We start from the raw sequence: 13,817 nt of genomic DNA, 5'->3' as shown, positions 1-13,817 counted from the left end.
TACATGAGGGGTACTGTTGTACTCGGGAGACTTCGCTGAACACAAATATTTGTGTTTCAAAACAGTAAAAAGTATTGCAGCAATAATATTGTCCGTGTAAGTGCTGTTTGTGCGTGAAAAATGCAAAAAACTTCACTTTTACTGGCGATATCATCGTTGTAATACATTTTACTATTTTGAAACACTAATATTTGTGTTCAGCGAAGTCTACCGAGTAAAACAGTACCCCCCATGTACAGGTTTTATGGTGTCTTGGAAAGTTATAGAGTTATATATAGTGCTAGCAAATTAAATTCCCTATACTTTCGGCATGGGTTGTCAGGCAGGTCCGGCTAATTGTAATTAATTAGGATACCTAATTATGTAAAATGATTACATAAATATATGTGTAGAATTAATATATGTATACATATATACATATGTGTATATATATATATATATATATATAATTTTTGTTAAATATTTTTATTTATATATAGGTATATATAGTGATATATACGTATATATTTATGTATATAGATATATATATATTATTTCGTTCTACGTGTATTTTGATATAAATATTAATATCACAATACAGTTAGAACGAAATAAAACACATCTATATATTTTTTAATATTTTATTTGTAATTTTTTTATTTTATTTTTTTACGTATTTACATATTTTTTTATATTATAAATAAATATATAACAATAATTATATATATATATATTTAATCAGTATCAGTCTACGTGTAATTTGATATTAATATATATATATATATATATATATATATATATATATATATATATATATATATATTAATATTAAAATACACCTAGACAGTGTATGTGTGTATATATATATACTTAGATCATAAATAAATATATGATCTAAGTATATATATATTTTTTTGACACTTATTTTAAGTTATTTTTATTTGATTTTCAGCCAGCAGGGGGACTAACTGTCATTACAGTTAGTCCCCCTGCTGGCATTGCTGCAGCCAGCTATCCCGGCCATGTGATTGGGAGGTCCTCGCAAGGACCTCACTCTCCCATGGCCGGGGGGGACCGGAGGAGGAGTCCCCCCAACCGGAGGAGGAGTACCCCCAACCGCGATCGCCGGCGTGGGATCGCCGGCGACCGGGTAAGTGAAAAAAAACCGGAGGGCGTACATTTACGTCCTGTGGCGTTTAGAGCCGCTTTAAAAAGGACGTAAATGTACGCCCTGCGGACTCAGGGCCGGCCTTAGTGGTGTGCGAGCTGTGCGGCCGCACAGGGCCCCATGGAGCAGGGGGCGCCCTGACAGCTGACACAGCCCGCACATGGCCGGTGTCAGGGTCTATTTTAAAAAAAAAAAAAATTGCGGCAGAGGGGGCGGGGCTTACCGAGCTGCGGGGGCGGGCTTATCGCAAGGCAGAGGCGGGGCTAATACCTCCCGAAGCCCCTGCTGCACAGGAAGAGGGAAGGAGTCCCTGCTTCCCAATCAGCCAGCTGCATCCACTGGAAAGAGGTAAGTGTGACTGTTAGCCCTCTTTTCCAGCCCTCTATGTGTCCCACTATTCCCCCCCTCCCAGCCCTTCATGTGTCCCTATAGCCCCCCCAGCCCTCCATGAGTCCCTGTACCCCCTCCCAGCCCTTCATATGTCCTTATAGCCCCCCTCCAGCCCTTCATGTGTCCCTATAGCCCCCTCCCCAGCCCCCATGTGTCCCATTATAGCCCCCATATGTCCCTATAGCCCCCCCACATGTCCCATGTGGCTGTGTGACTGTGTGTGTGACTGTGTATGTGTGACTGTCTGTCTGCCTGACTGCCTGTGTGTGACTGTCTGTCTGTGTGTGTGTGACTGCCTGTGTGTGTGTGTGTGTGTGTGTGTGTGAGACTGTCTGTCTGTGTGACTGTGTGTGTGACTGTGTGTGACTGCCTGTGTGTGACTGCCTGTGTGTGTGTGACTGCCTGTGTGTGTGTGACTGCTTGTCTAACTGTCTGTCAGTGTGTGACTGCCTGCATGTGTGACTGCCTGCCTGCGTGTGTGACTGCCTGCCTACGTGTGTGACTTCCTGTGTGTGTGTGTGACTGCCTGTGTGTGTGACTGCCTGCCTGTGTGTGTGACTGCCTGCCTGTGTGTGTGACTGTCTGCCTGCCTGTGTGTGTCTGTCTGTTTGTAACTGTCTATAACTGTCTGTGTGTGTGTGTGTGACTGCCTGTGTGTGTGTGTGTGTGACTGCCTGTGTGTGTGTATATAACTGTCTGTCTGTGTGTGACTGTCTGTGTGTGACTCTAATTGTGTGTGTCGCTGTAGCTGTGCCATTGTGTGTGCCTGTGCCTGTATGTGTGACTGCCTTTAACTGAGTGTGTGTGTGTGTGTACATGCCTGTAACCAAGTTTAAATTTCCCCCACCCCTTCCTGTCAAGGCCGCACTTTGACTGACAGACGCTCACTCACTGACAGATGCACACTCACTGACAGACGAACACTCTCATATACACTGACAAACAATGACATACACACACACACTATTACTTGGACACACACTGACAGATTCACACTCTCACTGACAGATGCATGCACTCACTGAAAGACGCACGCCCCCACTGACCGACACATACACACTCACTCACTGACACATACACACTCACTGACTGACACACACATTCACTCACAGACACACACACACATTCACTTACAGACACCTACAGACACACACACATTCACTTAGACATACACACTCACAGACATTTCCACTAACACTCACAAACTAATATTTTTTAAATTTTATTTTAAATCCACCCAGCCTCCATGGGAGGGCTGGAGTGGATTTCTTGCCTGCAGTCCAGTGGGGCTGCTGGGCAGGCAGGCAGGGGGCGCACAGACTGAGTAGGCGGCTCTTAGTGATGCCGGGAGCCGGACTGACGTCATATTCCGGCTCTCGGCTTCATTAAGCGGCGCAGAGGGAGCTGAGCAGGAAGAGCTCAGGTGAGTATGCTCCTTCGCTGCCCGCCTGGGGGGGGGCTCAAACATGGCCAGCCGGCCAGCTCTTGAGCCCCCCAGGATGTGAGGCAAGCAAGGGATCTGCCTGGGGGTTTGGGGCGGCTTTTTTTGCCACCCCCTGCAAAGTGCCACTTAAGGCAGATGCCTTGTTTGCCTCACGATATACACGTCCCTGGTGCCTGTGTGTGTTACTGTATTCAGGCAACTTGGTGGGTGGTGGGGGGGCGCCATGAAGACTTTTCGCACAGGGCGCCTATTTGCCTAAGGCCGGCCCTGTGCGGACTTAAGGGGTTAAGATTCCATCTGTGGTAGGTGAGCTATGGGTAATCATGTTTTTGCAAACCGCTCTATACTGTTTTGACAAAAAATAAATAAATACAAAAAGTGTGGATGGAGTACAAAGACTCAAAGCACTATAACCATTACATTGAGTTGTAGTGGTTGTGGTGCTTTAACTGCCCCATTGAAAGATATTTGCCTGAAAATTGCTTCCTTCTCCTATAATATGACCACAAATACTAGCCAGGAACACCAATCAAGGAGTTGGACCTCAAAATTGTGGGATGTCATTGTCTAGTGTGCAGATGAACTCTAAGATTGTGAAGTCCTTCCTGGCAGTTAGGAGTAAAGCAACTAGCTGCACTCTCTCTCTCACTTTTATGACAAAGGCATGGTAAAATGTCAGATGAGACAAAAGAAAAACATTTAGAAAACATTTAAACCTATATATGTTTGCTAGAGTTTTACATTTTGTTTACTACAGGGTGCCATCGTATATTTTACATCATGGTGCAGGTGCAGGTGCATGCTCTTATCCATGTCGGATTACTAAAAATGTCCGTCTGAATCCTAATGTCTGCAAATATTTGTCATCCTTGTAAATAATGACCTGCATGAATAAAATGTTAGCATTTCAGCAGACATGTGAATGTGCCAGCATCACTTCCAAGATATTTCTTGGTCTGTACATATTGTTGCCATTTTTTTCAATCATTGATATATTATTACTTTAAAATCCCCAAGCTGTACAGTGAAGCATCTGCTTCTCGCCTTCCTTGTAAATGGACTTTTATTGCATTATTGTTCGAGTGATGATTCAAGCTTGGTTGGATGGAAAAGCAATATCTGTTTTGTTTTAGACAACTACAGAAAACAACTGTGATGTTAAATAGTATTGTCTTACACCTGCAGGATATGCACAGTTCGGGACAGACAGCATTTACTGATCTCATGAATTTGTTTTTCTGGATGTCTAAACTATAAAAACACTGACTTAAAAAAAACAAAAAACATTTTATTAGCAAACTGTCTTTCCACACAAACAGACGTACTTATTTACTTACATTATTTTAACCTTTTAAAGGGACACTATAGTCACCCAGACCACTTCAGCTCAATGAAGTGGTTTGGGTGCAAGGTCCTTCAGGTTTTAACTCTTCAGATGCAAACATAGCAGTTTCAGAGAAACTGCTATGTTTACATTTGGGGTTAAGACAGCCACTAGAGGCGCATCTGCGACGCTGGAGGCATATTTTGCCTCCATCGCGCAGAGCGTCCATAGGAAAGCATTGAGAAATGCTTTCCTATGGACACTTTGAATGCGCGTGCGGCAGTGGTGTATCCTGGTTTTGTGCTGCCCTAGGCATACGTCATATTCCGGCTCCCAGCCTCACTCTGCGGCGCGCGAGGGAGCTGAGCAGACAGCTCAGAGGAAGTGCTCCCTTGCCAGCTGCCCACCAGCGCCGGCCGACCGCCCAGCAGCAGCCCAGCATGTCTGTTAGCCGCAAGGCTAACAAGACATTTGCCTTGGGCATTTGGGGGCAGCTTAAATGAATCTTGGGCACTAATGACCCTGATGCCAGTTCACTTTTCTTGAACCTCTTTTGGTAGTTACTAACCACTGCATACTTGGAACACCCCACAAGACTTGCTGTTCTGAAGATGCTCTGATTCAGTTGTCTAGCCTTCACTATTTGACTTTTGTTAAATAGTGTCTAATATATCCCAACCCTTAACAGACACCATTAAAATTATATAATCAATGTTAATTTCACCTGTCAGTGGTTTTAATGTTGTGGTTGATCATTGTATCTCCGCTCACAAAAATAGTAGAATAATTGGTGGGTGACTGCACTTCATATTATTGGAATCCTTGATGAGTCCTCTTCCAATGAAAACAAGAATGAGGCACCCATAGAATCCTCTAACAACTTCGTGACTGATGTTTTTGTGAGACTTTTGGAACTTTGTTTTTTTTCCCCCACTGTAATGTAATTTAATTTCATTGAAGTGGTCTTGGTACACTGACCCACCGCCCCCCCCCCACAATGTTAACCTCCTACAAACGGCTCCCCCCACTCCGGTTTTTATGAGTGGGATATTGCTGTACATGTAGGACTCTGTGTGCAATGTTTCATAGTGTTATATGTGTGAGGATGGCAGTGTGAACAGAGAATGGGTACGTGTGTGTGTGTCTGTCAGTCATTGAGCCTGAGTGTGTTTGTGTTTTGCAGCATTTCATCCTTTACCCAGGCATCACAATCCTTAGGCTGCTCCTCCCCCCCCCCCCCCCCCTCCCCTCCCCATATGTTGCTGAACTACAACTCCTATGATTCTCTGGCTATCTATTCCATTAAAAGAGGTCTGGGTCTGGGGGCATCATATTTTGATATCTCTGCTCTTATAATAAAATTAACATCATAGTTTGACATACTGATAATACAAATAACATACACAAACACAGTTAAATTATAATTAGCGCATAAAGGCATTATTTAAGACAATAGAAAAAAAAATGTTCAGAAATCACTACAGATAAGAAACCAGTAATACTATAAAATGAAAGCCTTTTGTCATATCACCAGACAGACGGCCACGTGGAAATTAAATTTAACAGTTTATAAAGGAATTTCACAGTGGCCGTAAACTAAGCAGTGCATTTCATTTTACATCATGTTTTTCACACTTCTTTCATTTTCATTGGGATTTCACAGGCCATGCATGCTACAGCACTGTGAAGATCATAGAAATTTATTCTGTTTCTCTCCCGGGGTACAGCAACACAGCCATTCAGACTTCCTCATATTTTGACAAGTTAAATGGTAATATTATAGACATATCAATTTTAGTTTTCACATTTCCAATATTCACTAGTGTATTTACTGGGCCCATTTTGCAAAAAGAAGACAACTTGGGTTATATCATATGGGCTACTTTGTGTATTTTTATTTTCCAGTTTAATCTCCAATATCTTCTAAATTCAGCAGGAGCAAACGATAGATCTGTATTACAGCCTTAGCCAACTGCTACTTTACTAGTAGCACACAGGAACGGTACAGTAATAGGACTAGCTGCTTAAAGTGAATCATAAGAGAAGTACATATTGCATAGCAATGGCCTATATCAGTTGCATTAAAGGGCTCTCCTATCATGGAAAAGGAAGCTCATTCTAGAGCAATCAGGTGAGTGATTTTGTTATCCTACTGTTTTGACATACCCATGGCATGAAAGCGAACAAGATGTTCAATAGTGGGCTGGTGGACATGTCCTTGGGATAATGTGGACTGGGAGTATGTCTGTCCATGTCACCTAGTGGCACTTGGCTCAACATCACCCCTGCTCTGCCCAATGTTGGCAACTGGTTGTGCAGAATCAGAGACAGCACAAGTGGATCTATTGCCTGCTCTCATACCATCTCTATTTGCTTCTTTCTTCAGTAATAAAGACTTGTGGTGTCTTTGCATATGTTGTTTCAGACCAGCACTAGTGAGATGACCTTTCAATTCTTCCCTAATCTTTTACTTGCCACATAATTTGCATTCATTTATCAGCTTCTCGGAACAGTGAATTGCAAACTTTGGTTTGGCAAAATCTACCAACCCACGTTCAAAAGATCTCACTTACTGGCCCATGCAGTGCAGCACCTGCCCCTCATGGCCAGGAGTAAGGTTACCTAAAAGGGGGTGGGGGAAATACACCAGGATGCCTAATGGCAGCATGGAGGGTAGCCTCCTTCTGTCGCTCTCTCGCAAGCTCCGATATTATCAGAGCGTTGCCATAGTAACCTGCGGCAACGCTCTGAAACATCAGCGCCCCCTGCGGAGGTACAGACCAAATAACTAGCCCACTTGACCACCATCATAGTGCTTACACAAGGTAATAAGAAGGAGTACAAATGTCTGTTAAATTTTTTTTTTTAATTAGCAAGTTATTTTTTAAGCCTTTATACACACACACACACACACACACACACACACTACATCCCCTGCCCATACTTACACACACACTACACATCTATATACACACACACTACATCCCCTGCACATACACACCATTAACCAAGGAGAAACTGACAAAATCCCCCTCACATCAGATAGAGGTCTTGGTAAGCGGCCCTCTTTCGCAGTGGGGCTGGATGGTAGGTGATCATAAATTGGGCCTACCATTTTTCCTTTCCATTTTTGTTTTGTTGTTTTTACAGGTGGTAGTAATATTTATGACTAATGATGTCCCAAAAGGTTCGCTGGCGAATAGTTCCTGGCGAACATAGCATGTTCGCGTTCGCCACGGACGGCGAACATATGCGATGTTCGGTCCGCCCCTATTCGTCATCATTGAGTAAACTTTGACCCTGTACCTCACAGTCAGCAGACACATTCCAGCCAATCAGCAGCAGACCCTCCCTACCAGACCTTCCCACCTCCTAGACAGCATACAGTTTAGATTAATTCTGAAGCTGCATTCATTTTTTTTTTGTATTATTTTTTTTGTTTGTTTATTATACATTATCCTCCATAGCCAGTAACCTGTGTTTATTATACATTATCCCCCCATAGCCAGTAACCTGTGTTTATTATACATTATCCCCCCATAGCCAGTAACCTATATTTGGGGGGGACCTAATGTCCTCCCCCCTGGCCCCCACCCCTGAGCGGTGGGTGGGGGCCCTAAATAAAGATAGGGGGGGGACCTTCTGTCCTCACCCCCGGCCCCCAACCCTGAGCGGTGGGTGGGGGCCCTAGATAAGAATGGTGGGGGGAACCTACCGTCCTCCCACCCAGCCCCCACCCCTGAGCGGTGGGTGGGGGCCCTAAAAAAACAATAAGAGGGGGACCTACTGTCCCCCCGGCCCCCACCCCTGAGCGGTGGGTGGGGGCCCTAAATAATAATGGTGGGGGACCTACCGTCCTCCCCCCCTGACCCCACCCATGAGCGGTGGGTGGGGGCCCTAAATAAAGAGAGGGGGGGACCTGAGCAGTGGGTGGGGGCCCTAGATAATAATGGTGGGCGGGGGACCTACCGTCCTCCCCCCGGCCCCCACCCCTGAGCGGTAGGTGGGGGCCCTAATTAAAAAGAGAGGGGGGGGGACCTACCATCCTCCTCCCCGGCCCCCACCCCTTAGCGGTGGGGGCCCTAAAAAAACAATAAGGGGTGGGACCTACTGTCCCCCCCCGGCCCCCACCCCTGAGCGGCGGGTGGGGGCCCTAAATAATAATGTGGGGGGGGGGACATACCATCCTCCCCCCCGGACCCCACCCCTGAGCGGTGGGTAGGGGCCCTAAAAAGACAATAAGGAGGGGGACCTACTGTCCCCCCCGACCCCCACCCCTGAGCGGTGGGTGGGGGCCCTAAATAAAGAGAGGGGGGGGGACATACTGTCCTCCCCACGGCCCCCACCCCTGAGCAGTGTGTGGGGGCCCTAGATAATAATGGTGGGCGGGGGACCTACCCTCCTCCTCCCCGGTCCCCACCCCTGAGCGGTGGGTGGGGGCCCTAAAAAAACAATAAGGGGGGGACCTACTGTCCCCCCCGAGCGGCGAGTGGGGCCCTAAATGAACCCCCCCCCAATCAAGGTGACCAGGGGTCCCAAGCCCCTAGTCACCCCCCACCCAAATCAAGCTATCCCCTACCTACCCCCCTCACCCTAAAAATAGTGAGGGGGGAATAAAATAACTAACCTGGAATAAAATAACTCCCCCCCGGCCCCCACCCCTGAGCGGTGGGTGGGGGCCCTAAATAAAAAGAGAGGGGGGGCCTACCATCCTCCTCCCCGGCCCCCACCCCTTAGCGGTGGGGGCCCTAAAAAAACAATAAGGTGTGGGACCTACTGTCCCCCCCCGGCCCCCACCCCTGAGCGGCGGGTGGGGGCCCTAAATAATAATGTGGGGGGGGACATACCATCCTCCCCCCCGGACCACACCCCTGAGCGGTGGGTAGGGGCCCTAAAAAGACAATAAGGGGGGGACCTACTGTCCCCCCCGACCCCCACCCCTGAGCGGTGGGTGGGGGCCCTAAATAAAGAGAGGGGGGGGACCTACTGTCCTCCCCACGGCCCCCACCCCTGAGCAGTGTGTGGGGGCCCTAGATAATAATGGTGGGCGGGGGACCTACCATCCTCCTCCCCGGCCCCCACCCCCGAGCGGCGGGTGGGGCCCTAAATGAAAATCCCCCCCCCAATCAAGGTGACCAGGGGTCCCAAGCCCCTAGTCACCCCCCCACCAAAATCAAGCTATCCCCTACCTACCCCCCTCACCCTAATAATAGTGAGGGGGGAATAAAATAACTAACTAAAAAAAAATTAAAACTTACCATTTGACGTCTTCTTTTTTCTAAAATCTTCATTTTTCAGGCCCAAAAAAGACCAAAAAAAAGCCATCATACCCGACGAACTTAAAATAAAATAAAAAACCCGAGCGCAAAAGAATAATACATCTTCACCCATGGAGGGCTCCACGCAGACTGAGCTACGCAGGGCGGGGGAAGGCTTATAAAGCCTTGCCTGCCCTGCAATTAGGCTAAGAACACTCTGATTGGTGGGTTTAAGCCAATCAGAGTGCTCTTTGTCATTTTTCACAGCATGGAAAAGTTATTTTTATTTAGGGCCCCCACCCACCGCTCAGGGGTGGGGGCTGGGGGGGACAGTAGGTCCCCCCCTCTCTTTATTTAGGTCCCCCACCCACCGCTCAGGGGTGGGGGCCGGGGGGGGACAGTAGGTCCCCCCCTTATTTTTTTTTTAGGGCCCCCACCCACCGATCAGGGGTGGGGGCTGGGGGGAGGATGGTAGTTCCCCCCACCATTATTATCTAGGGCACCCACTCACTGCTCAGGGGTGGGGGCCGGGGGGAGGACAGTAGGTCTCTGCTAGACCCGCTTCAGTCTGGTTTCCGCGCTAAGCACTCTGGGGAAATGGCACTGACCAAAGTATCCAATGATGTACTCGCTGCAAAATCTCGTAGTCACTACTCTATCCTAAATCTCCTTGACCTGTCTGCAGCCTTTGACCCTGTTGATCATCAACAGCTTCTGCTCATCGGTCTACAAGATATTGCTCCCTCCTGGTGCTCCTCCTACCTCTCCCAGCGCTCTTTCAGTGTTTCTTTCTCTGGCTCTGCTTCTTCTCCCCAACTCCTCTCTGTTGGTGTCCCCCAAGGTTCAGTCCTTGGTCCCCTACTGTTCTCCGTCTATACTGCCTCCCTTGGTAAACTCATTAGCTCCTTTGGCTTCCAATATCATTTCTATGCAGATAAAATGCAAATCTACCTGTCCTCTCATGAACTCTCCCCATCCCTCTTGACTAGTGTATCTGACTGCCTCTCTACTGTTTCTAACTGGATGGCTGCCCACTTCCTTAAACTAAACTTGACCAAAACTGAAATTCTGGTCTTTCCTCCCTCAAGTATTGTTACTCCTGTGTCTGTCTCCCTCCAAGTCAACAGTGCTACCATCAGCTCCACCACGCAAGCTCGCTGCCTAGGTGTTCTCTTTGACTCCGACCTCTCCTTCAAGCCTCATGTTCAATCTATCGCCAAATCCTGTCATTTCCATCTCAAAAACTTTGCGCGCATCTGCTCCTACTTAACGCCAGCTGCGACCAAGCTGTTGGTCCATTCCACTGTCCTTTCTCGCCTTGACCACTGTAATCCGCTTCTCAGTGGTCTTATGTGCTCCCAACTTGCGCCGTTGCAGTCCATAATGAATGCAGCAGCGAGGTTCATCTTCCTGTCCGCCCGCACCTCCCATGCCTCACCCTTCTGTCAGTCCCTACATTGGCTTCCTATAAAATATAGAGCTCAATTCAAAATTCTGGTTCTTGCTTTCAAATCTCTACATAATGCTGCTCCAACCTATCTATCCTCCCTTATCCACAAGTATGTCCAGTCTAGGCCCTTACGATCTGCTGAAGACTTATGTCTATCTTCTGTCCGTACTCCCACCTCTAATGCTTGCCTTCAAGATTTCTAGAGGGCTGCACCGTTCCTTTGGAACTCGCTTCCCTCCTCCGTTAGATCACCCAGCCTCCACTCCTTCGTTAAAAACCCACTTCTTCATAAAAGCGTATCAATTAATCTGTTAATAGCTCCTGACTGATTCCTCTTCTGCAAATGTCACTAGTCTAATACTATCCTTACCTTTTTGTGTCATTTTACCCCTCTCCCTCTAGCATGTAAGCTCATTGAGCAGGGCCCTCAACCCCTTTGTTCCTGTGTGTCCAACTTGTCTGGTTACAACTACATGTCTGTTCGTCCACCCATTGTAAAGCGCTGAGGAATTTGATGGCGCTATATAAATAACATAATAATAATAATAATAATAATAATAATGCATAGCTGACTTAGAGAAGTTTTCTAGTTCAGCTATTTTGACCTTAAAATTTAAATCCACTTTGCATTCACCTTTCAATTCTCACTTTAGTGAATAACCCTATTATATTTAAATATCTTATAAATAAATATTGTTAAAGGACCACTCTAGTGCCAGGAAAGCATACTCGTTTTCCTGGCACTAGAGTGCCCTGAGGGTGCCCCCACCCTCAGGGACCCCCTCCCGCCCGGCTCTGGAAAGGGTAAAAGGGGTTAAACTTACCTTTTTCCAGCGCTGGGCGGAGAGCTCTCCTCCTCCTCTCCGCCTCCGATCCTCCCCGTCGGCTGAATGCGCACGCGCGGCAAGAGCTGCGCGCGCATTCAGCCGGTCACATAGGAAAGCATTCATAATGCTTTCCTATGGACGCTTGCGTGCTCTCACTGTGATTTTCACAGTGAGAATCACGCAAGCGCCTCTAGCGGCTGTCAATGAGACAGCCACTAGAGGATTAGGGGGAAGGCTTAACTAATTGATAAACATAGCAGTTTCTCTGAAACTACTATGTTTATAAAACAATTAGTTAACCCTAGCTGGACCTGGCACCCAGACCACTTCATTAAGCTGAAGTGGTCTGGGTGCCTAGAGTGGTCCTTTAATCCTACATAGCAAATCTCTCCCAGCAACATATAAACATTTCTGCCTCCTATATATTGCTACATACATGTATACCAGACCAGAAACACTCACTTCTACTACATTACTGAAACAATTTTTTTTTATGAATTTTGTTTTTCCAGGACAAAGGCTGCATTAATCAAAAGCACTGCTTTAAGAAGCAAGTCATTTACGAAGCTGATCATGAGCATATTTTATCTTTATTGCTAGATATTCCAAGTATAAGTTTTAACCTTTAACAGAACCTCTGCTGTCAGGAACAGAGCAACTGTGATTCACAAGATGAAATGCCTGTTAGGTTGAGTGAACTTGGTAATGCAACTGACCCTATACAGCAGACATTACGGTAATGGGGGGGTGTGCTGTTCTGCTTCATGCAGCCTCCATAAATGCTCTTGAATGTGCAAAGGGCATTAGAAATTATATCTCAAAATAAAGAAAGGAGGTCACTCTGCAAATATTCCAGTTCTCCTAGTGTTTTGACAATATTTGTAATATTGCAATTACAATATCTTTTGCTCTGTGTGTGTTCTGCGAGGGTTCTAATATTTATTTCCCTTAAAAGAGAGCAGCTGCACATAAATTATTGTTCTTTAAAGAGCAATAACTAAAAGTGTTATTTTTTTTTTAATTTTAGCATAATTTGTTTAAAATTCTGCATGTATTGAGTAAATTAACCAGTTCCTAACCTAATACCAGACAGTAAATAGCATTGTTGATACAGAATAAGTAAATAGTATTAATAGTGACATTAATTATGCTAAACTGTTATAAAATTATATATAATTATATCTGGCTGACCTGATATACCCGCAGTGGACGGCCACATCAACTCCAAGCATGCTCAGCCAGCCAGCAATTTAGTTCAGGCAGGCTGAGCATCTTGAGAGTTGCAGTACACAGCAGCTTAGGCAACTGGAGGCTGGTTATCTAGTTAGAGTCATTACCATAAAAAAATATGTGTCAGATATAGGTGCCTCTGTGGCTGTAAAACACACGCCCACTGCAGAGAAATGTATTTTAAGCAGCGGCAACAATGAACAGTACTGCAGTGCCTGGCATAACAATAAAGGAAGGATGCATTGTACACACCGAGCAGTAGGCCGTCCATGTCAAAGATGATGTGGGTGACAGGTTGCAGAGTGCTTGCAGGCAGCGCCATGACTATTTTTCTTTCTTTCTTTCTTATATATGTTTCACAGCACCAGTGAAATTCAGCATGCAGAAAAGTAACAAGAAAGGAGGAAATGAATTAGTAACCAGAGACACACCTCAAGGACAACCATAAACTAACCATGGGAGCCACACCAAAATGAAAAGGACAGCTTCAGCTGATGTGCCTCTTTCAGTGTTAATTTAACTTTTTTTTCCCCAATTATTATTCATTTAACAGTAATGTAAATGGTTACAGAGTTTGAGAGCATTCCCTATGCCTCTTAATGAAATCATTTTCCTGCAGTGTTAACACTTTGAAAAGGACTCTATGAAAGAAATGAACATTTGAAGTGGATATTAAAGTTGCGTATAGGAAAATAGGCTATGCTCTCTCTCTGGTGAACTGTGCATCATGGGTAAAATGCCATTGTA

At 45.9% G+C, this 13,817-nt stretch overlaps 1 protein-coding gene across 1 annotated transcript in view; it reads right to left on the bottom strand.

Annotated features, from left to right (window-relative positions):
• PUDP (pseudouridine 5'-phosphatase) overlaps positions 1-13,517 on the bottom strand; it is a 310,602-nt gene extending 297,085 nt beyond the window's left edge. Inside the window, exon 1 of the mRNA XM_063444281.1 lies at positions 13,323-13,517. Coding sequence (XP_063300351.1) covers positions 13,323-13,392 — 70 coding nt within the window. The 5' untranslated portion in view covers positions 13,393-13,517. The remainder of the gene's footprint in view (positions 1-13,322) is intronic.
• Between the last annotated feature and the right edge of the window lie 300 nt (positions 13,518-13,817).

The sequence above is a fragment of the Pelobates fuscus genome, chromosome 1 (assembly GCF_036172605.1).
Source record: "Pelobates fuscus isolate aPelFus1 chromosome 1, aPelFus1.pri, whole genome shotgun sequence".
NCBI classification, from domain to species: domain Eukaryota; kingdom Metazoa; phylum Chordata; class Amphibia; order Anura; family Pelobatidae; genus Pelobates; species Pelobates fuscus.
The sequence above is the reverse complement of the archived record's forward strand: the minus strand, read 5'-3'. Positions and strand labels throughout refer to the sequence as shown.